Consider the following 23968-nt stretch of genomic DNA (forward strand, 5'->3'; position numbering starts at 1 on the left):
GCCGATGACGAACTAAGGATGACAATAGTAATTTGATTTTATCTAACTTGTTCGACAGATGGCATATATTTAAGTGACAGATAGTCAAACCTTTTTTCGGGTGATCAGATACAAAATCGTCAGGAATTCCAGGTATTTCACTGTGTTGCTCAGAAGCTTGTACGGCTGAGAATGATAGATCAACCAAACCAAGACGTGACTCGCCCATGGCAGCGGATGTAAGATGGCTCATATGGGTCCGATAAGTAGTTACACAAGCAGGACACGACCAGGTTATGCGGGTGGCCTCTGAGTTCTCTTTATATCCTTCGGCTTAACTTCACCGCATTTGATATGGTAATTGCAGGAACAAATACCACATTTCAAAGTTCGATGGTTACATGCAATCGTTCGACAGCAAAGCTTGCACTTGATCGGGCCTGGATTGACTTGGACATCTCCACGGATGAAAAGATCTGCGAGTTGGAAGGATGAGATGGATGTTGGAGTATGGCTGAGCCGAGCAGAGAAGAAACGTCTACACCTAAATCTCCAACAAAGATGGCGGCTGTCGACGAGATAGGAAACCTTTGATGACGGACTTTCAGCAGCTTCAGAATTAGCAGGATTAAAAACAGCATAACGTAGGGATGCTGGCTTACTTAGATAAGTGTTTAAGTCCAGATATTCACAGCAGGTAGAAAACAGTAAGAAATAGACGAATACAGCTGCAGAGCGGGAGTAAGCATTTAAGATGGAATTGCGCGTTGAAAAAGGGGCTAAGGGATAGTGTTTCGCATCTACGTAAACAAATGACCTACCATCAAATTGTAATACTACGACCACAAAAAAGATTTTTCCACAATCTCATTTTAAAATCTTTTTGAAACGATTGTGACGTTTTGAAGAGCCAAATACAAACAAAAGCGATTTTCAAGGTAAGTTAATACTTAATTAGTAAATGAAGCACTGGATACCCCTTAGAGATGGGGTGGAAAGCGGAAGACAGTTGTATAAAATAAGAACAAAATGTTTTCCCGAAAATTTCCTTGGTTGACCAGCACAAGCAGGTTGGGAAAGAAAGAAATCTACTGCTCTTTCCATGACGCGATTTCCCAGGGGAAATACCAAATATTGGATATTCTTAGGAATAAACAGCGTGCTGGGTTAGTCATGTATTTAAGTCTGTTTATCTAGATGTGATCAGGTGCTGTTTCAAAGTACAGTTTATTATTTTCTTCGAACATGGTCATGATTTTAGCCTGAAAACCACAGTGGTACGAGCAAATCTAAAATTGTTAGAGGTCTGTTAACTACTTTTCCTTGAGCTCAAACTAGGTATTTCTGATTTGTGATCTGAATTCCACCTGTTCCTAGTTAAAGAAGTTCTATATTTAGGTTTCTACGTGTCCGCACCATCTAAATGCAATTGTTTTAAATAAGTCATAGCAGAAGAAAACAGTTTTTGACACTCATTTACAATCTTTTAAAGATTTAAAAGGTTTTTTAAAGATTTAAAAATGGTTAACTATTTGCCAATCGGAGTAATTTATATACAACTTCTAGCTAGACGAGGTCTTGGCGCCAGTGAAATGTTGCTCTGGGGTAGATATTATGCACGTCCCGCTGTGCTCCCAAAATGCTGGGAAGTTGCCTACCAGAATTCCCAAAAGATTGCCAAAAGAGTGCCAAAATCCAAAACGTTGCTACCCAAATTTTAAAAGCTTTTACCTGAATTTCTTGATTATTTTGGAAGAAAAGGTAATCAAAGTTTTTATTATTCGTTCTCCACAATAATCACCAACTTTACTGTAGAAAAATATTTTTATAACTTTCCTTTAAAGAAATACACGTAAACATGGGAAAAATTTAAGGATATTCATGACTTAAGTCGAACTGACGAGTTCCTCTTAAATGCCAGCGAAATTTAAGGATATTCATGACTTAAGTCCAACAGGAAAAAACACATGCCTCATCTAGTGTCTTGTCGAACCAAACGATGTCAAATGACAGGTTGTGTGTTCAAAAGGTTGAGAAACATTCGAGAAATTTGTTTTAATTGAAGTTTCATATGAAATCGTTGACATGTTTCTGCTCAATTGACATGTGCTCTAAACTTTATCATGCGACAACATTTCTCAAATATACAAATTCAAAATATTCTCGCTGTTACCAGAATCGCAAAAACTTCCTCCAACGCCAAAAGTTGCTTAAAAGTTGGCGAGCACAATAGGGACAGGTATTGCATTTTTTTAAGGAAGACGCTAAGAAAGGTCGTGGTCGTTAATTGATATTTATTAAGGATTTCTTGGGAAAAGAGATCTTGAACTTTTACTGTGGATGTAGAATAGCTAAAGTTAATAGTGTTTTCGATTTCCAAAGGGGCTTAATGTGGACGTTTTAGACGCCTGTTAACAGTGTGTCATTGGTGTCCTGGTATTACCCGGTCAATCTAAACTGATCACGGACGATCTGGGTTCAAAGAATCATGTAACTTAAAGACAGGTGGCAGGATTTGGAGAACTCTAGCCAAGGCAATGATATTGCCAAAAAGTTAAACACGATAGCGCGCTATATAAGGAGCCTTAGGTCCCACTGGACCATTTGTCCATCAACCGTCGTGTGATGTAGAACTCTTAAAGTCAAGTCAACTTAAGCTACAGCTACTCCAAAGCAGTGAGCAGCGGGCGCATTCCTCAAAATTGTTTTATTTCTTCGTCACAATACAAGAATTTTTGAGATTTGTAATTCCTTTCTCAAATGGAAACTGTCTTTATTTGTGGCGGTAAATTTGAGATCGAAGTAGGTGGTTCGCACGTTACCTCATTCCACCATGCTGGTAGAAGTTAACAATAGATATCTCATTACCTCCTTTTGTTCGTCTACCAGCATTTAAATTTGACCCGCACACGTCAACGGTGAGTGACAAATGAGCCCAAGTCTTCCCAGAGAAGACTTCCTTATATAGCGGGCCTTCGTGTTTAAGGACTCCCACTTTAGCTTCGACTGTTGAGCGAGCTTATGTAAATTATTCATCATCAGGTTATTATTCAGTTTAGTATTGTTCCACACATTCTACGAAAATTGTGTGAATATGCAAATGCAAGACCGTTGTTTTTGTAGCCATTCCTGTCAACCTGAGGAAGAATAGAAAATGAAAAAACAAAGTTTATGCATCAAACAGATATTTATAATTACTTAAGGAGGTCTTAATCAGGTGTTCATCATTTTCGATCCATTTCTTTGAATAAAATAGAAATGGGAAGGGGCGTTCTGTTCATTAAAGTTCACCGAAAAAAAGTACGTAGTTCAAATTGTCGTGCTGAAAATATATCACAAAAGATAAAGTTGGAATTGACAAAGCTACAGCCAAAGACGTCGGTTATTAACTGCTTTCCTTTTTCTATATTTCTAAAATCAATTTCTCTTTGTTTTGAAACGATAGATGAAGTTGTGTGAGAGGAATGCGCTAACAAAACATTTATGCGAGTGCGTCCCAAGAGTAGTAAAGAACAAAGCCTCGTGAACAAAAATAATGTTTTGTATTGTCAATAACAATTCGGCCGAGATGTCGGACACGTTCGCGGGGTTTCGGGCTCCTGTCAAATTGACATTCACCTGCTGTTACGTTTTGTAATTAAAATTGTTAATTGAGGCTATTTTGTATTCATTACCGTTTACCAAATAGCAGTGGCTCAATCTGTCAAACTAATCTCCATTAAGGCAGGAGAGGGAATTCAGGCGAAGGTTCGGAGTTTCTTTAGATTTAAAATATAGCTTCACAGCATCAACCAACGACGTCGAGATAGAAACTTACCGGATGGCGGGTCAGCATAAAACAACCAAACAAACAAAAAAAAGGCTAAGTGGTTCTATACTTTTAAAGGTAAGAGACTTTACTTGTCATCAGTTTTGAAGTGAAGTCGAGGAGAAATGATGGAAACCCGTTTTTATTTTAAGCCATAAAAATACTTAAATCTCACAACAATAATAATAATAATATATATAGATCAATTTCTATAGCGCATTTCCATGTAAATGCTCTAATGCGCTTTACAACACTGTGCGGGGGACTTTTCCAGACTGCCGGCGGCAGTTTACAATTAATAAAGGAGAAATTTTTACAGATGCCCCCTCCCCCCATTCCCAGTAAACAGGCCAGACCACATCACAGTAATCTCGTGATGTGGGTTCTTTAACGTCCCTTGCCGAAATTAACTAATTGATAGGTGCAGGAGACGGGACCTCCGGCTTTACGTCCTATCCGAGAAGACGAAGCAATGTGAGTGAAGCGTCTTGCTTAAGGACACAACGTCAAGCCCCAGCCAGGACTTGAACCCGGGCCATCTGACCTAGAGTCCAGCGCACTGACCACTGGACTACTCACGCCTCACAACAATCTCTGCGCAACAATCGCTCGAATAGTTAAACATGTTAAAAATAGACAAAAAAAAAGAGAAAAACCAAATAAAAGTAGATTCTCTTAATCCGTGACACCCTTATTTTGTTACCGAAAATTTAACAGTTGGTTCATATGTCAGCGTGCATTCATCGAGATATGAAGCACGCGGGAAGTTTGGACAGCACGAAATATGCGTAAGAGTTGCTCGAGGCGTAGCCTCGAGTAACTCTAGCTTCTTGAGTGCTCTCTAAACTTCCCAAGTGCTTCATATCTCGATGAACTCACAGCTGACGAATGAAACAATTGTTTTATAACATTTTCAACGCTCTAGTTTATGAATAAAGGGCAGAAATTCCCTCTCCTACGCTTCAATGCGTTGTTTATTTTGTTCCGAAAAGTATTTCGCCATGTTTCAATGATCTTGCCTCAAATTGGTCAATAACTGACAGGGGAATTCATGCATGGAAATGAAGTTAGAAACCGTTGATTGTTTTGTTTTCCCTTTCTCTGGGTTCTTTTTCGGGAGTTAAAAAATCCATTCCCAAAGAAAAAGTAAGCAGATCTTTATCGGCTTGTTCGCTTGTTGCCATTTCTAATTCGACTTTTTAGCGGAAGTTTTTCCCGTTTTTTAATGAAAAATGCTGAAGTTACTCGCGAGAAAAAGTTTTTTTCGCGAGGCAATTGTTTGCTGACGTCAGCAGCGCGCACCATGGAAAATTGAAGCACGCTCTCGCTACTGAATTTGATTACACGAATTTACAAGCTATGTTATAATGTTTGTTAGAGCTGCTGGCATAAAACATTACCAATTTTCATGTTATGCAACAGGGAGGCAAGAAGCTTTTGCCAAAGTGCTCTCTGATCCATCTTGTGCTTTCTCTAAACTCACCGTAAGCTTGATGTCTTTATAAGATTATACTGACGGATATACCAAATATTATTCTTACAGGAAAGATGTTAACGCCAAGCTTTTGTCTCTTCATCCTGGCTTTTATCGAGGACTCCGTATCTACTAATGAACAGTGCAGGAAGGAGATCAACATTCAAGGCATGGGACTGTGGGGGCCTGTTTGTCGCTTTCAATAGTTATTTTTAGTATGACATGATGACTTAAAAATGGATGGAAATTAATTGCTTCCTCTTTGACCCGTAACTTGCCTCCGGTTCTCACAATTTCTTCCAGTGCACATTCAAAATCTAACGGTAAAATCACAGAGACTGCTGAGACAAGTTCTTTCTTCGGTGAAAAACTAACAAGCAGGAGTTTGAGTCTCCTAGGATACCGTGTCAGGGAAAACTCCTAGAGTTCAAAAAGGCAGCGACAAACCATTATCCAGAGTCTCTCGAGGCAAATTAATTTGTTAAGGATATTACCCTGACATTATCTTATTCTAAACCAAAACTGTGCATGAACTTGTTCTATCGTTTGCAAACCAAATAGGTGTAGAATGCCGATCCATTATTTTCAAAGAACCCATAGAGGACAGAGTCTTGAAAGGCCATTTGATCAGGCTTGAAGAGGTGATACACCAAGGCAGTTGTTATTTGCTGTGTTATAAAGAGCCCAATTGTGTGTCCATAAATGTTGGTCCTTCACAAGGAGGGTACTACACTTGTGAGTTGAACAACGCTTCGGACGAAAGTCCAGGCTCGTCCAACCTTCAGAGTAAACAAGACTACACTCATCTCAGTATCGAGGTAAAGTGACTTATTTTAGGCGATGAACAATTATTCTGGGCGATCAGTTCGATAGATTACCTCTTAAACTACCCTTGCATTTCGTGTGCATGTATTGAATTGAAATGATTCCTTAGTACTGCATTGTACATCCTGAGGAACGTTTTGACCTGATTTCGATGGTATGAGATTGAGAGATTTTTCCATATATTATATCAATATCACATTGTTACAAACATTAGAGACTTTTTACTTATCTATAAAACGATTTTTTGCCAGTGTTACTTAATAAAACTATCGAGAAAGACTTTGTGAAGCTATAAAATAACCCACATAAATACGGCAAGATTGACTATTTATCTCTTGGGCGAGTTTTCCTTTGTATGGTAATTCTAGAAACAGAGATTGATGGAGACCTTTCAAAGAAAACTTCACTAAAAAAATCCTTCGACAACTTTTATGTACTTATGAGGAGTCACGTGAAGGGAGAATGCCAAAGCTAAGATACACCAACGGTGTCATCTCTACGATGTTAAAAAATGAAACAACAAGATACTCGTGGCTAAAATAAAGAGACCCATTGAAAATCGAGTACAGCGATTGATATATTTTACTGGTTTAATGACTAATAAAATGTAATTAATTCTTGTCTTCACTTAAGTTATAAAGAAGCCTCAAGAAGGTATCGTTCCAGAAAGAATGTGCTCATTCGAGATTACATGATAACCCGGGAAAGTAAACTAATCGATGATTTTGTCTTCAACAATTTGTCTTGCATAGAATCCCTGCAGAAGCAGTTTCTGTTTCAACAATGGCACATGTCAAGCTGGATACACTGATAAAGGATTTCGTTGTAAATGTCCTTTAGGATTAACTGGTGTATACTGCAAGAGAGGTAATTAAATAAAAACTGTAGAGTGGAATCAATACCGAATTATAATCAGGGGAATAAAAGATTTCGGTTTTTTTCTTTTTTTTTTTTAATGTAGCCTGCAGCTTTGACTTTGAAGATGGAATCGGCGGGTGGGAAATGACAGGCAGAGCTTTCATGTACCAGCCAACATTTGGTGACAATCCAGTCGCGCGCAAGAAAAGCGCCCAGCCTCAAGGGGACTGGTGGGTAGGGGGAGCTGAGAAACGGCCAAATGAGAGCTTTCCCGTAGGAGGGCAGCATCCAGATGGAGCCGACAAACCCCATGGAACTCTCACTTCACTTTGTTTTCGTATTGTTGGCAAGAATATTTCGTTTCTCATTGGTGGAGGATGTGAAGTAAATGAGGTTCGTGCGGAGCTTATTGTCAACAACCAGGTGAGATTATTCACTTTGACCATTATGTGTCCTTTGATTCCTATAAAACAGCTTAGGTACATTGATCAAGGTATCAGAGATTTTGTCTTTCAAAATTGCTAAACCGTTTTGAGCTTCGTGATATCCATAAACTTCGCTTTGGTTTAAATTGAAATATTTACAGGGAAAAATATATTTACAAGTAAAATCTAAGCATTTTCGACCCTTGGTCATCATTTGCGGAAGTGATGATGACCCTGAGATAACCAAGTGTCCAAAACGTTTGGTTTTCCTTTTGAAACATTTTTTGACTTAGAAATGGCTTTTGTTGAGCTTACTTAAGGGAAAGTCCGCGAGATAATCAACTTCACGTCTGGCACAATGTTTCACTTTTTTAGTCTTTAGCTTACCCTCCTTGGAAACAAGAATTTTTTCCCCTAAGTTTAAAGCATTGCAAGTGAATTAATGTACGATGTAGTCGTACTAGATATGTCAACAATCGTCGAAACAAAGGTTTAAAAACCCTTTATGTTTGTCGTTGCATTCAGATCGTCAGAAAAGAGACAGGAAACTGTCTGGAGAATATGACCCGTAAGAGCTGGGACGTAGAGGAGTTTATTGGTCAATATGCGCAAGTCAAACTTGTAGATGAGACTTCTGGTAGTTGGGGTCACATCAACTTTGATGACCTTAAAGGAGATATCATTTGTCCTCACGATTTTGACGGGAAAAACTGAAGAGATAGCGGCTTTAAAATCTAACTTATCAACTCAAGTCACTTTAAAAGTATGGTGAAGCAGCGTTTGACGCAGTATACTACTTTCATTGTGCTAGCATAGATAGACACAATGACAATGTTTTTGGTGAACAGTAGAATAGTATTATGAAACAACTTTATGCACGTGATTGAGAAGGCGATAATTATACAATACAATCGTTATATCGCTTTACTACTATGACGAGGATAGTCGATTGCCTTAGATGCTAGCAATCGCATCACATTTACTTTTCTTAATATTTGCTTTACAGAATCCATATCTGTAAAAACTCTTCGAACAGTCTGTTCGAGATTAGGTATTGAAGTCATTTGTGAGTAAAAGAAACATCTTTTTTTTGTTGTCAAAAATCATGAGGGATGTTAACACCAAGTGGAAAGGCATGATATTTCAAGTTCGCGGGGTTCCGGGCTTCTGACAAATTGTCATTTAGCTGGTGTTATCTTTTACACATCACAATCATAGCTAAATCTAAATCTAAATATCGTTATGTCGGCAAAATCGTTTAGGACATCACCGCAACTCTAAGATAATAATAAGTGAAGCTATACTAAATATACAACACTATTAAAAACTATTGAAAACTATTACAAACTATTTAAAACTACTGATAAATAAATTTAAGTTAGTTTGCTTTTATTAATACGGATTGGCTGGAAACAGTTTCTTTTGGAAGTTTGTCCCATTCAGTGATTGTCCTGGGGAAAAAAGAAAATCTAAAATTATCTTTATGTCCTTTCGGTACAATAAATTTAAAATCATGGCTTCCTCGGGTTCTCCTTTCTTTATTAGAATTAATCGAAGCTATATTGTATTCATTACAGTTTCCAAAAAAGCAAAGGCTTAAGCTGTCAGTCTATCCTTTTAGTCTAGATCTCCCAGATCTAAGTAACCAATAAGTTCGCCAGTTGTTTTTGTCAAACACTAGGTTTGAACTGACTTTCATCCCTTCAAACAAAAGTACTATGTACCTTTGTACATCAAAGTAACTACTGGTCATCTCTTTCGACTCCTCGATAACTTCCTTTTGAAATCCTGCCTTTCGACGAATACAGTTCCTGTAGTCTTTGAGGGTTCTTTGACTTGGAAGCACCAGGATGCCGTTTCTCCGCAGTTTTTCGTAACATGCTGGAGATTTTGTAGCAAGCGACAAACAATATCTTATTATCATTGGATGGAATCTTACACCGGCAGAGCTGCGACCCATCAACTTTTTTTGTTGCTGCCAGAACAGCTTCATGAATGGTGTTAGTTTTTTGCCTGATTTACTTAGAATGTCAACCGGTCCTCACTCAGCTGATGATCTACCTCTATGCTTGATTTCTTTATTTCAGCCTCCATTTTTACAATCTTTCGTTCGAGCTCCGCACACCTAAGCCGTTGCCTTTGCAGAGTGAGTTTACTCCGCTATGGGGCTGTCTAAGATATTGGAGAAAATAAATGGGCAGGTTCAATCAGCTTCTTCTCTTTAGCCTTGTGATTTAGCTCTGACTTGTGTGAATATTGGTGACAGCTGGGACATTGTGAATCATCATTTTCACACAAGACAGAGCAGTTCTTTGTTCTCCAATATTCTTGATGCGGAAATGAGCTATCAGTGTCAGCTAACAATAGATTGAGAGGCTTGGGAATAGAATGATGAACTATTTTGCTAGTGGCGTCCATTTCGTATGGCTGGCTCTTCAAACGATCTTACTGCTGCCATCGTATATTCAGTGTTACAGTAAAGCTTTCCTGCTGATTTGATCTTAGTGTTCTTGTATTCATTCTCCACGGACATAATACCTCTTCCACCGAGCTTCCTAGACATGTAGAATATCGCTGTCGATCCCTTAAGGTGATTTCCTCCATTCTTCACGATGATCTTCCTAGCCTCTCTGTCAATCAGTTGGACGTTTGCTATCGGTTTAGTTTGTGTCCACATCAAGTATGTAAGTACTGGTAAAGCGTGCTGATTAGATGCCACTACCTTTGCATGATCTGACAATGGGCTGGACCAAATGATTGATAGCCTCTGTAGGTATGTCTTTGCTGCGGCTTCCAGTACTTGCTTATTCTCTTGCTTGGTGTTTTCGGAGACACCTAGGAACTTATAGGTGTTATGTTGGTCCAAGCTCTTGATAGGCTTAAGATAAGCTATCTTCATATCTCCACTTCCTTGGTTGATTGTCCCCTCTTCACTTGGATAACTGCACACTTCTTCTCATTCCACCTCAGACCGGTGCTTTCCATTCCATTCTTTACGACTGTCCTTACTCGCTTTAGCTTGATATCAGAGGCAGCAAACAACGTCATGTCCTTAAAACGTATTGTAGGAGAGAAATCTTTGCCTTGGGTCGTTAAGGCAACAATTCTGGTGTTCTAGCTGTTAGCAAGCTTCTCCATTATTATTATTATTATTATTATTATTATTATTATTTTTATTATTATTTTTATTATTATTATTATGCAGTAGGTAAAAAAGAAAAATATCGCAACTTGATTAACGAAATGATTAGAGCTTTCAGATCTGTGAAAGTTGTAAATCTCTCCATGAGCTCCCTTCGCGTTTTCTCAGATGAATGCTCTACCTTCTTAGACATGATGAATGACAGGCATTGACAAAAAGCAGCAACTTTACATAATCAATAAAATAATAAATATAGCTATTAGAGCAACATATTACGTCTTTTGTTGTAGAAATAGAAATTGAGACAGCCCAGATTTGATGCAATTTTAATTTTTCTGTGTGTGTTGAATAAGCCAATCTCAAGCAGCATTTGTAAATTGCCTATACGTAGTGAGAATTACAATTGTAAATTTAAAAACACAAATAAAGTTTCCATTATTATTAGTATTATTATTATTATTATTATTATTATTATTATTATTGCTATTATCGGTTTACTCCTATGATGAGGATAGTCGATTGCTTTAAATGCTAGCAATCGCGTCATGTTTACTTTTCTTAATATTTGCTTTGCAAAATCTATATCTGTTAAAATTCTTAGTAGATTCTGTTCAGGATTAGATGTTGAAGTCATTTTTGAGTAACTGCATCCAAACCAGGTTTCAAAATAGTTTTATTTGACTCTTGCAATGCTTAACCTTCGGTTATTATACAGAGGCACTTTAAAATTTATCAATACATATTATTTAGTAACAAACTCTCTCTCGTAAAGAGATTACCAATAACTCTCTTTTGATATCAATATCATTTTACGTTGCGGACAAAATAGTTTGGCTTAAACGTTCAATTACCACATCAAAACTTGCAAATTTAAATGTTCTTCAGAAATGCTTACTCGGAACTTGTGAACGCAGTGTCTGTTGTTAGAGAGAAAAAGTTAATTAGAATAGAGAAAATCCCATACCAAACCATTTACAAATTAAACTTAACTTCTTTTCATTCGTAAAGTAATTCCTCAGTAATTTTCCTTCTGCCTCCTGTTAGCAACCATTTTTTCTTGAGTTATAATTATGAAATTCTCATATTTGTAATCTGAACTCCACCTGTTCGCAAAGTAGCTCTATATTTAGGTTTCTACTTGTGCACACCATCTGAATGCGATTATTTCAACTTTCGAAGCTCATTTTCGATCTATTTAAAGATTTAAAAACATTTTTTAAAGTTTTAAAATAGCTATCTACTGCCCAATCAGAGGAATTCAGAAACAACCTCTGGACGAGGTCTTAGCGCCATCGAAATGTTGCTCGGGGATACCTGGGGGGGGCAGATATTGGGCATGTACCGGTTCTGTTCGTAAAATGCTGAAAAGTTGCTTAATGGAATTCTTTTAAAAAGGTGGCAAAAAATGTCTAAAATCCAAAACTTCCTATCTAAAATTCTTGATCTCTTTTTTAATGGAATGATAAGTAATAATCACTCGCATCACTCAAGAAAAACGACTTGAAACTTAGCTTCAAAGAGTTTCACGTAATTATGGGCTAAATTTAAGAATATTCAAAGCTTAAATCTAACGGGACAAAACACATGCTTCATTTGGCGACTTGCCGCACGAAACGATGTCAAATGACAGGTTATGTGTTGATAGACATTTAAGGAGTTTATATAAACTGAAATTTTCTATGAAATCGTCGGCTTGTTCGCGCTAGATATGTGCTCTTAGTCTTTATCTTGCGCCAAAATTTCTCAAATAGACAAGAATTTGTCGATGTTTCTAAAATCGAATAAAGTACCTGTAAACGCCAAAAGTTGCTTAAAAGTTGCCGAGCACAATCGGGATGGACCTTGAAGGTATTAAATTTTACTAATGAACGCGCCGACAAAGGTCGTGGGAAGAAAGAAATCTATTACTCTCCTACAAATGTGACTTGATCTCCCGGAAGAAATGCCAAATATAAGAAAATATTATTTTGCGCGCAGATTTCTCAGATATATAAAAATTTCACAATGTTGCTAGACTCACAAAAGTTGCTTAACATTTCCCGGGCACAGTCGAGAAGGGTGTTCATTTTATTAATGAAGACACTAAGAAAGGTCGTGGTCGTTAATTGATATTTTTTAAGGGTTTCTTGGAAAAACAGATCTGGAACTCTTCTTGTGAATGCAGAATTTTAAAGCTAATAGTGTTTTAGGTTTCCAAAGGAGCTTCAGGTGACCTTTTTATGAGCCTGTTAACTATTGATGATATCGTGGTATTACACTATCGTAAATCTAAACTGATCCCGAACGATCTGAGTACGAAGTATCATGCGACTAACTCAGAATCATTTAGCTTAAATATTTGGAGAATTCTAGCCAAGATAATGATGTTGCTCTTAGAAGTTAAGAACTCCGAGTAGAAGTGTAATTGGGCTGATAAGTTTAGCGTCTACTGTTGAGCGGGTCTATAGAAATGATTCATCATCTTGTTATTAATCAAAGCAGCATTGTCCCACACATTCTAGAAAAAGTATATGAACATGCAAAAATTGCAATCATGTTTTGTAGCCATTTCTGCCAACTTCTCAAAGAATAAACAATAACAAAACAAAGTTTAGGCATCAAACAGATAATCATAAATTATTTAAGAAGGCCTTAACCGTGTGTTCATCCTTTTCGATGCGTATTTTTGCTCAGGTATAAAAAAATATGAGAGCTCGTTATGTGATTAAAATATGATCAGGGAAAAGTAATGATAACTTGTAGTTAGAAAAACGTTAGAGTTAACCAAGCCCCGGTCAAAGAAGTACTTATTAACTGTTCTAAATTTCTAAATAAATTTTTCTTTGTATTGAGACTCAGCACGTCTGTGAAGAATGAAATGACAAAAAATGTCTCCGAATGTGTCCTAAGAATAGAAAAATACAAAGCCTCTTGAAAAGAAACAATTTTTTATGCTGTCAAAAATCATAAGGGATGTTGAACTCCTAGCCGAAAAGGCATGATATATCAAGTCCGCGGGGTTCCGGGCTTCTGTCAAATTTTCATTCACCTGGTGTTATCTTTTACAATTCACAATCATATTAGTATTAATCGAGGCTATATTGTATTCATTACAGTTTCCTAGAAAGCAGAGATTGAAGCTGTCAGGCTAGCCTTTTAGTAAGGCAGAGGGAAATGATTCAAGTATAGGTTCGTAGTCTTTTTAGATTTAGACCATAGCTGTATAACGACAACCAGCAACTTTGAGATATAAACTTACCGGATAGCGGTCAACATTAAAGAACTCCTTAAGAGGTTGAGAGTTAGTATCCTCTTTAAAGGTAAAAGACCTCTCTTGTCTTCAGTTTTGATATGGAGTCGAGGAAAAATGGTGGGAAACCCGGACATGATTTTATTATGAGCCAGTCATATGCTTCAATCTCACGACAATCTCTGCAATACAATCGCTCGAACAGTTAAAAATGTTAACAACCCACAAATAAAGATAAAAAGTAGATTCTATGTGACACCCTTTTGTTGTTTTACCGGTAATTGTTTGGTAGTGTAGCAACTGCTTGCATAAAACATTCTCAAGTTTTCATACAGTGCAACAGGGAAACAAGAAGCTTAAGCCAAAGGGCACTCTGATCCACCTTTCGTTTTCTGTAAACACAGTTGATGTATTGTGATCTGAACTTTAGAGCTGTAGGGAAGCTTACTTCATTTGATCTCTGCCTATTTCCATCAGAGATTATTTATTTAAATATTTTAATTGACTCTGTTTATTTTTATTTTATCTATTCTTACACCATTTATCGTTTATCTTCCAAACAATGATGAATGCAAGAGTGATATCTTGCCTTGTGACGTGAATTCAAACTGTTCAAACAGATATAGTTCGTATAAATGGACATCGAAGAAGGGATGCTATGGAACTGGACATTCATGTACAGGTATGATGAGCTTAATTCGCCCATGTAAGAGTTTCACCTTTGTTTCATCCTCACCTCAGTTCTTCCACTGTAGTCTTTCAGCAGTCGTTTCCATGAGTGTTGAGCTATAGACTTTTGCTCCCAACTATACACCAGAGTAGTCCTCTTCTATACATACATAGATACATACATACATAGGTTAATTGACTACTCTTCATAGGGGCTTTTCAGGGCCATCACCCACCTATCCCACCCAAGGGAGGACATCCACCACACAGTAATCTCGTGCGTGGGAAATTCATTGCCAGAAATCTGGGTCAAAATGCCGGACGCGAGTGTGTATTGAGAAGTTAATGGCGGTGAAATCGAGTACGGAAATGCATGGGATTTCCACAAAAATCCAAGATACCACAAATACGAGTAAGATTATTCCGTAGCTCCGACTCGAAACATATTCAGTAGAGATTAAGCTGTACTTCTAACATAAAAATAATTCAAAAGCTGTTTTTTTACTTACTTCCAGCAAAGTCAGCAATGCTCGAAATTCGAGGCTAGCCATTACCTCAAGTCTGTTTCAAATATAGCGTAATCCATGGCAAAGGATCGCCGATTTGAGGAGTACCCCTCTAGGAGGTCAACTAGCTCCGACTCGCATTAACTAAAGGGAAGTTCGAAGTAAGCAAATCGTCCATAAGAAGACACATTTCTTGACAATTAGATACTTCCAAAAGAGCTTGAAAATTGCTATTTTTGCTATGTGGAGTCTGTGATCTGAGACCATCCTTGAGGACGCACCAGAAGGGAAAGCGTTAAAATAAAAACCCTCCCCGAAACCTTAAAACTGTCGCCATATTTTTTTTTCTAATTCAGCAATGTTTGACGGGAAATAAACTCAATCCAGACCCCCTCATACTAAAGTAGAGCCTTTAATAAAAATTTTCTCGCGCGAAAATTAAGAAGCAGATCAGAGAGAACTGTATTAGTACGTCCGTTGAACTGTATTTTCAACTGGGAGAAATAGCCCTTTTCAAGTACGATTTGCCTAGATCTTCCCATTATTTAATGCAAGTGGTTTAAGCTACAATTTCGAAAATGTCTGACATTTTAGACGATTACAAAAAAAGCCAGTTTGAGTGGACATTGAAGCTTAGTACAGCGTGTCCCTTGCATTACATCAGACAACAAATTGCTATAGGTTGCTCTGCCTTAAAAATACCAAGAGGTCAGTTCCAAGTTGTTTTTATTTTGCTTTTTTCTCCATAAAGAAGGTCCACAAAACTTAAATCGTTCAATATTTTATATGGAATTTGTCTTAACCGCCATCTTTGTTTTCATCCGACTGCAATCCGCTGACCAATAAATGCGGGAGCAAAATGTCCTCGATTTCTGGCGATGTAACGTCTCCCACCCATAACCCTGCAGGGACGGGGCCTACGGTTTATTCGTCCTTATCCGAGAAGACTAGAATATCTATCCATTTCTTGACTATAGAGATGTAGCAAATTCTCCTCACTTATATTAAGACCATGAGTACAGCCTGAATCACTCCCTGCAAGAAGATTGGCAGTTTTCTTAATACCTCAGAATTGTGAGGTCCGAAGGAGTTCTACTCTCTGCGAAAGAGGATGTAATTAATGAGGAATATTTGATGCTTTGATACTACTGTATTTTCAAATCTTTACTGAGATATCGATGGATTTAGGCATTCCACCTTTGAGACACAAGTGCCAACTGCATCAATACCAATGGCTTTCAGAATTTTACACGCCGTAAGTGAAGTTGGCTAGCAAATATCCATCATCAAGTTTTTAAATAGTTCTCTTAGGGCTTACTTATTGGCTCTTTTCCCGTAGATGTTGACGAATGTGTAAATGACCGCTTAATTTGTGGTGTAAATGCGACATGTGTAAACACGAATGGCTCCTATGGTTGTTCTTGCAAGGAAGGATCAGTTGGAGTTGGAGGAATAAACCAAATTATACAATGCTCATTAAAAGATATTACATTTCCATGCCGTTGAAGTTCTAAAATCCATGTGTAAGAAGAACAGTCTTGATAAATAAGATTTTCCTCAGAAATCAGATGATTGCTATCTGCGCTAAGGGCTGCAATAATACTGTGTTAATGTCCAAACAAGAACTGTAGTTTCTCATAGGTATCTGCCCCGTGATACTTAACAACTATTCATCGATTGAAGTGGAAGCGGTTAGTGGTGGATATTTACCGAGCCGCGAACCGGCGAGGTAAATATCCACCGCTAACCACCGACACTGAGGTCAATAATTGTTTTAGTATACACTACTTATTTATTTATATCATAGCTTCGCCGACTGGCAGGCACACCGCAACAGCTTGCGCCAATTGGCGCGGGCCCAGTAAACCCATCCATCCCAGCCCAGGGGAGGACATACATCACACAGTAATCTCGTGCGTGGGAAATTAACGTCTCTTGCCTCTAACCCTACAAGAGACGGGACCTCCATTTATGCGTCCCTATTCGAGAAGACTAGAATATCTAACCATTTCTTGATGTTATAGAAAGGTAGCAGATTCTTCTCAATTATTTTAAGACCCTGAGTGTAGGTCCGGCCGGGGCTCGAACTCTCGACCTCCCGCACAACAGTCCAGCGCTCTATCCATTGAGCTACACTGTGAGATAATATGCACCACGAAAAATTGATTTAAATTCACACGTTCCAACATTTTCCCGCGCGGAAAGGCCTGAAAAAACAAGTCGCTCGGATCGCGGTAAGCAATTCTTTGTTGCAAAAACTGCCGTCTCGTTTTCTTGCTGATAGATAAAATTTATGAAGATATTTGTTCAGCTCTGATGGCGACATTTGTTGAAATGGTGTTGCAAACTCTTTCTGTATTTGAAGCCATCCTGTAAAAAATGTCATTCAACTTTGATTTTCAGGTGAAGAGATGAGGGTACGCAAGATTAATTTGCACTTGTAAAGAAAACCTTCCTCGTTGGTTTTTATCGATAAACTCCGGGCTAAAGACTTAAACCATTACCTTTAAAAACGGCCAAACCAAATTTAGTCGCTTTCTTTGTGTTATCAGGGACTGCTTCGTCTTTAAAGTGAGTGATTTCTTCGCTTGTCACGGATGCAAACCGGGACGTCATTTTTTCCCCGAGTTACTCGAGGTAAATAGCAAAGGATATTCGGAGTTTGACTAGCCAATCAGAGCACGCCTTCAACGTTATCCACTGTTTTAGTATACACTAATATCTAATATTTCTTACGACGAGGTGAAAATGTCTTTCGTAAGAAACCCCCTCTACCCCCTCCTCTGTTCCTTCCCAACAAAAGGGGGGACCGCTGTTCCACATGACTTCGTAAAAACTGATTAAATAAAGCATGGCAAGGAAAATATGCAAATTAAGAAGAATGCATCATATGAAAATGCAAGGAATGTGTAAATACCAAGAGTAGCTTGCCGGATGTGCCTTAGTAAAGTCAAACTAAGTCCCTTGGATTGTTTTTAAGGTCTTTTTCAAACACGATCGGCCGTCGTGGAAATGAGAGATTAGGAAGAGTGAAACAAACGATTTCAAACGATACTAACCTACAAAAACACGTGAATACATAAAAGTAAAATTTTATTCCCATGGTCATCTGTAGTTACAATTATCTTGGACATTGGCGAACTGACATGTATATGCGTTGTTTGACTGACATTAGACGTGGACGAGTCGACCTCATACGTTTCCGAACTGACGTTTGTGAACTGACACGTTGGCGAAACGACCATCATTCCTTCAATACTTCTTTCCACTCACCGAATCCAATTATGGCGTCCAATTTCAATTACCATCGTTTGGACTAATCAGTCCAGAACAATGGCAATTCAAACTGGACGCCATATTTCGATTCGGTGTATTGGGATCGGCTTTAAAAGGGATGTAAATTAATTGCTTTCCTCTTTAACGGGTAACTCACCTCTAGTTCCCACAACTCGATATAGTGCACATTCAAAATTTAACGGTAAAATCTCAGAGATACCTGCTAAGACAAGTTGATTCTTCGGTAAAATCATCTGTGGTGTCACCCTACAATGTTAAGAAAGGAAACAAGCAATAAAGGTTCAAATGAAGGGACCCATTCGAAACAAATAAACCGGTACTCAACAAACCAAATATCGAGTACCACGATTGGTAGATTTTCTGGTCTAATGACTGATGTGTAATTAGTTGTTGTCTGCACTTACTTTATCAAAAAGCCTCAAGAAGTTATCATTCCAGCAAAAATGTGGTCCTTTGAGATCACATGATAACCCGGGAAGGTAAACAAGCCATGGATGTTTATGATACCCAGTCATGTTGTTTTGAACAGGAGTCTCTGCAGCAGCAATCCCTGTTTTAACAACGGCACATGTCAAGCTGGATACACTGATAGAAGAATTCGATGTAAATGTCCTTTAGGATTCACTGCTGTATACTACAAGAAAGGTAATCAAATACAAAACTGTAAAGCGGAATCCATACCGAATGATAATCAAAAAGTATTATAACATAACCAAACTAAAGCGCGCGCTCTGATTGGTCGATTTAGCGTCCCCCATTTGCCCATGGGTGTACGCTGCTGACGTGAGCAAATGTTTCCAAGTGAGGAAATGTTTCGTTGGAAACTGTTTCTTTAAATAATGGCTGAAGTCTCTTCTGCCGCAAATATGGAAATGTCTTCGAAATTTCGGGAAAATGAGACAGAAATGCCATCCTTTAAATTATTTGATTTCTCATTTCTTGAGCCACCTACAAAGAGATTTGCGAGTTTAAGTGAAAGCGAACTCGAATTGCTTGTAAGCGAGCGGCACTCCAAAAAGACAAAAGAAACCACAAACTGGTCTGTGTCCACATTTAAAGGTAAAAAGCAGCTATCAGAGATAACCTGACACTTTTAAATAGGCTTCGATAAAGCTAAAAATAAGAACAAATTAGTTCCTGAAGCCTTTACCGATGAGTAAAATGTTTGTAACCGTAGAACCCCATTTAATGCTGTACGTAAACAATCTTGACGAAACCTTTTAAATTGCCTTTGTTAAAGAGCGTTTACGATGATTAGAGGTTAAAATACTGAAATTGAAAATTTAAGGTCTTAAAAAAAGAGAATTTTGACAGACCGTTTCTTTTTCTGTTAATTTCAGCTTGGTGTACAGAAAAAAAAATTTCAAACCCCGCTTGAAGAGATGAGTATCGGCCAGCTGGATCAAAACCTACGAAGGTTCTATGCAGAAGCCAGAACGAAAAAGGGCGAAGATTACAGCAAATCTACCTTACTGGGATTCCGTCACTCAATGGAAAGATATCTCAATGCCCCTCCTTTAAACAGAGGCCTAAAAATTTCCACTGATTCGAGATTTTCAGGATCAAACTTGATGTTAGATGCACAAATAAGAAGCCTTAAGCGAAGCGGCAAAGAAAATGTCACACACAAACCTGCTATCGAAGAGGAAGACCTCCAGAAGTTGAAATCCAGCAAAGTCTTTTCCTCCTCTCAACCACTTTCCTTGCTGAGGAACGTTTGGTTTCATGTTGTCCTTTTTTTTTGCCGAAGGGGCCGTGAAGGTCAAAGAAGCTTAACAACGAAGAGCTTCAGGTTCGAAATTGATGCGGCTGGACGAAGGTACGCAACAATGAGCCATGATGAAATGTCAAAGAATCATCCTGGAGGATTGAACGATGTAGAGAGCACAGAAAAAGAAGCAAGAATGTATGAAACACAAGATCAAGGAGACGGCTACAAAGCGCTCAAACTATACCTGCAGAAAGTCAATCCAAATTGCACTGCCTTTTTCCAGTATCCGAAGAAAAACTGTGCAGCCGAAGATGCAGTTTGGTACGAAGCACGACCGCTTGGAATACACAGCCTCACTAAAATGATGAAAAATATCAGCGAAGAAGCGAATTTATCCAAAGTTTACACAAATCATTGTGTAAGAGCTACTGCCATCACTCTCTGGTCCAACGCTGGGATTTCTAACCGCCACATCATGGCCATTTCAGGACACCGCAGTGAACAGTCTCTGGTGAGCTACAACTCTCGTCCATCGACATCACAACTGCACAACTGCAGTCAAGTCTTGTCGAGAGCCTTTTCTTCCTCCACTAACAACCACAGCAAGTCATCAGAAGTTTCTAAGCAATCCATGTCGTTCCAGACCAAACAAGTGGCAACGAAATCGCTTTTCGGCGACTGCAGTATTCAAAACTTGCAAATTGTTTTCAACAATTCTTCCTCCGAAATTGAGTCAATTTTTAAATGACATTTGAGGACAGTTTTTCACTTTCGTCAGAAATTTCGCTCGTGATTGAGCAATTGCAACGATTAGCTGTAGATACAAAGCTCAGAAAGAGCTTTTTTTTTCATGAATTTCAGTAAACATGATCACATTTGTCTTCGATTGACTTGACGAGCATACCCGTGCAATGCCTAGTTTTCGCGCTCTTGTTTTGTTTGGTCATGTAAGACTACACGAACATTTTTGGTTCAATAAAAGGGAAATTCTATGGCTACAATGTATCGATGTTATGTTATAAAACAAATGGTAAACACCACAGCGTACACTATTGAGTTATGGATGCACTTGGGAGGTTTGCTAAGCACTCAAGAAGCTAGAGTCGCTCTCGGCTATCGCCTCGAGCGACTCTTACGCTTCTTTCGTGCTTAGCAACCTCCCGCGTACATCCATAACTCAATAGTGTACGCTGTGGTGTTTACCATTTGTTAATTCAGGAGAATGAATCAAAATTTCAGTGCTTTTTTTTAATGTAGCCTGCAGCTTTGACTTTGAAGATGGAATCGGGGGGTGGGAAAAGACAGGAAGAGCTTTCATTTACCAACCAACATTTGGTGACAATCCAGTCGCGCGCCATAGAGAAACCGCCCAGCTGCAAGGTGACTAGGGGGAGCTGACAAACGGTCCAAAGAGAGCGATCTCGTAGGATGGCAGCATCCAGATGGAGCCGACGTACCCGACGGAACTCTCACCTCACCTTGTTTACGTATCGTCGGCAGGAATACCTCGTTTCTCATCGGTGGGGGATGTGACTTAAGTAATGTTCGTGCAGAGCTTATTGTCGACAACCAGGTGAGATTATACAGCACTTCGACCCTCATGTTTCCTTTAATTCTTGTGAAACAGCCTGAATAGATTGATCAGAGTATCAGAGATTTGTTTTTTCAAAATTGCGAAGCCATTTTGAGCTTCGTGATATCCATACGGTTGGCTTATTTTTAAGTTCCCAAGAGGTAAATTCACAAGATAACCAACTATGTGTCTGGAAGACCATATCTTACTTTATTTGTCTTTGGCTTACCTTCGCTCGAAACGACAGCTTTTTTTCCTAAGCTCAAAGCATTGCAAGTCAATTAATGTATGATATAGTCCTGTTAGATATGTCAGCAATAGTTGAAACAAAGGTTTAAAAACTTTTTGTGTCTGTTGTTACGTTTAGGTCGTCAGAAAAGAGACAGGAAACTGTTCTGGGACAATGTACTCTAAGAGTTGGGACGTAGAGGAGTTTATTGGTCATTATATACGCCAGGGTCGGACTCGTTGACGAAACGGATTGTTGTTGGGGACACGTCAACTTTGATGACCTCAAAGGAGATATCATTTGCCCTCACGATTCAGATGAGAAAAACTAAAGAGACAGTGGCTTTTGAAACTGACATATCACCTCAAGTCTGTTTTTTGCAAATAGTCACCTTAAAAGTATGATGAAACAGCTTTTGACGCAGTCTAGTAGTTGCCTTGTGCTGGCATAGATCAATTTGTTTTTGTCAACAGTAGCAAAGCATTTTGAAAAACTTTTATGCACATGTCTGTGAAGGCTAGAATAATATAATCCAATCGTTATATCGGTTTACTGCGATGATAACGAGAGTGAATTGCTTTAGATGCTAGCCATCGCATATTAAAGTGTTTTTTTTCGTTGAAATTTCTTTTGAAGGCATTAAAGGACACATAATATTTACTTTGCAAAACTCCATATTTGTAAAAGCTCCTAGTAGATTCTGTTCAGGATCAGATCGGTTGAATTAGGTCATTTGACGGTTGACGTTCAATATTTTTGGATATCGTTTATAAAACGAAATAAACGCGCGAACTTGACTGTAACTTTTCACAACAGTCTATACTTTTTCCCATAATATAATAATCAGGTTAATCCTATAATTTGTGCGTTAGATACTTGGTTTATCGTCTTTAACTATGTGTCTTATTAGCGTAATTACATCCTCTTTGCTACCGCTGGACGTATTCATAGCCTGCTGAACCAAGTGATGTAGTTGTGTGAGAAGTTGCATAAGGATCTCAAAGTCCTTATTTATCAGCTATCAAATCTCATCGATGCTTTTATTAGTTGCCCCGATCTTGTTATGGAACTCTTTCATTCTCGTACACAGTTGGCGGAAGAGTGCCTGCTTTGTCTTTCGTAGTCTTGCTTCGAACGATTCTCTGCTTCACTGGTCTGTAATGTTTAACCCATTCTTTCCGATTCCCTCCTCTTTTTTGGGGTATTCCCCAATATTTAATTACGGCAGACGTGCTTGTTAGAGCTCCGACATTTTACGTGAATTTATCATTTATGGTTGCTCATGGCCTTTTCTTCAGGCATTACTATCTTGCTATTGTGCCTAATGGTAACTGAGGCATAAAATGGGTTGGATAAAACAAGATTCTACGTTGTTTCAGACGGTTTTCCGCCAAAGACCTGGGCGATTAGTGTGGAAGCCGAACTCACTCAACCGTCTGCTTTCGCATTTATTAAAATGCCTTCTCGGTCGCGGGCTATTGTCTCACATTCGGATAAATCGTGCATCGTGGAATATAAGCATGCATGCCTCACGCAAAGGTGTCTTGGAAGTCAAGTAAAATTCCCTCGCGAGCAGTTGTCGTTCTTGTTGTCGATCGACTGTGGTCATAGTTCGTCGCGCTACATTGATAACACAAAGACAAAGTACGGAAAGTCCAGGATTCCGTATTACTCTAATAGTGCGGCGACTTACCAGCTGTTAATGGCCTGTGGAGACGTCCATCCACAACCGGGTCCTACATTAACATCCACGAAACCAAAACCAAAATCATCCTCGATGCCAAAGTGTCCAGTTTGCGAGAAAACTGTATAGAGAAATCATAGACGCCTGGAATGTGAAAAATGCTTTGATTTAATTCATCTTCGTTTTGCTGGTGTAACAAGTTTTAACCATGTGAAGGCAAACTTGCCCGGAAAGTGGATCTGTTGTAACTGTGCGCTATGAATGCTGCCTTCCCATGGTCAATGTGATCTAGACCAATCAGGCCCGTCTGAGGCCTGTTATTTTATATTCGAGACAATATAAAATACAAGCGACGAAAGGACATCGAGAACACCCAACCTGACATGGAACACCTCTGGCTGGAAATTCAAGGAAAGAACAAGCACAGTAAACTTTTTCTGGGGAGATTTTACCTGTCAGAAGCCATGCACAGACCTTCGGCATGGCTAGACAAGTTCGAAGATCTCATCGGTTGCATTACTGCGCAGTGGGATGGTCCTCTCCTTCTTACAGACGACGT

At 38.7% G+C, this 23968-nt stretch overlaps 2 protein-coding genes and 1 long non-coding RNA gene across 3 annotated transcripts; all 3 read left to right on the forward strand.

Annotated features, from left to right (window-relative positions):
* Nucleotides 1–5782: 5782 nt before the first annotated feature.
* LOC111339162 (uncharacterized) lies at nucleotides 5783–8890 on the forward strand (the record flags this gene model as incomplete). Its single annotated transcript, XM_022945754.2, has 4 exons — nucleotides 5783–6079; nucleotides 6839–6953; nucleotides 7048–7367; nucleotides 7895–8890. Coding segments are annotated over 4 exons (921 nt in total), but the record flags the coding sequence as incomplete, so codon positions are not given.
* A 6780-nt stretch (nucleotides 8891–15670) lies between these two features.
* LOC148724409 (uncharacterized) lies at nucleotides 15671–22480 on the forward strand. Its single transcript, XR_015990252.1, has 4 exons — nucleotides 15671–17552; nucleotides 18742–18857; nucleotides 21181–21496; nucleotides 21864–22480. It is a non-coding gene; the product is annotated as an uncharacterized LOC148724409 (long non-coding RNA).
* Nucleotides 19043–20924, forward strand: LOC148724410 (uncharacterized). The gene is made up of 2 exons (XM_088729247.1): nucleotides 19043–19271; nucleotides 19553–20924. Exon 2 carries the CDS (start codon nucleotides 19595–19597, stop codon nucleotides 20669–20671), a length of 1077 nt encoding a protein of 358 aa, XP_088585373.1. The 5' UTR covers nucleotides 19043–19271; nucleotides 19553–19594; the 3' UTR covers nucleotides 20672–20924.
* Nucleotides 22481–23968: the final 1488 nt, after the last annotated feature.

This window comes from Stylophora pistillata, chromosome 8 (genome assembly GCF_964205215.1).
Source record: "Stylophora pistillata chromosome 8, jaStyPist1.2, whole genome shotgun sequence".
In the NCBI taxonomy this organism is placed as follows: Eukaryota; Metazoa; Cnidaria; class Anthozoa; order Scleractinia; family Pocilloporidae; genus Stylophora; species Stylophora pistillata.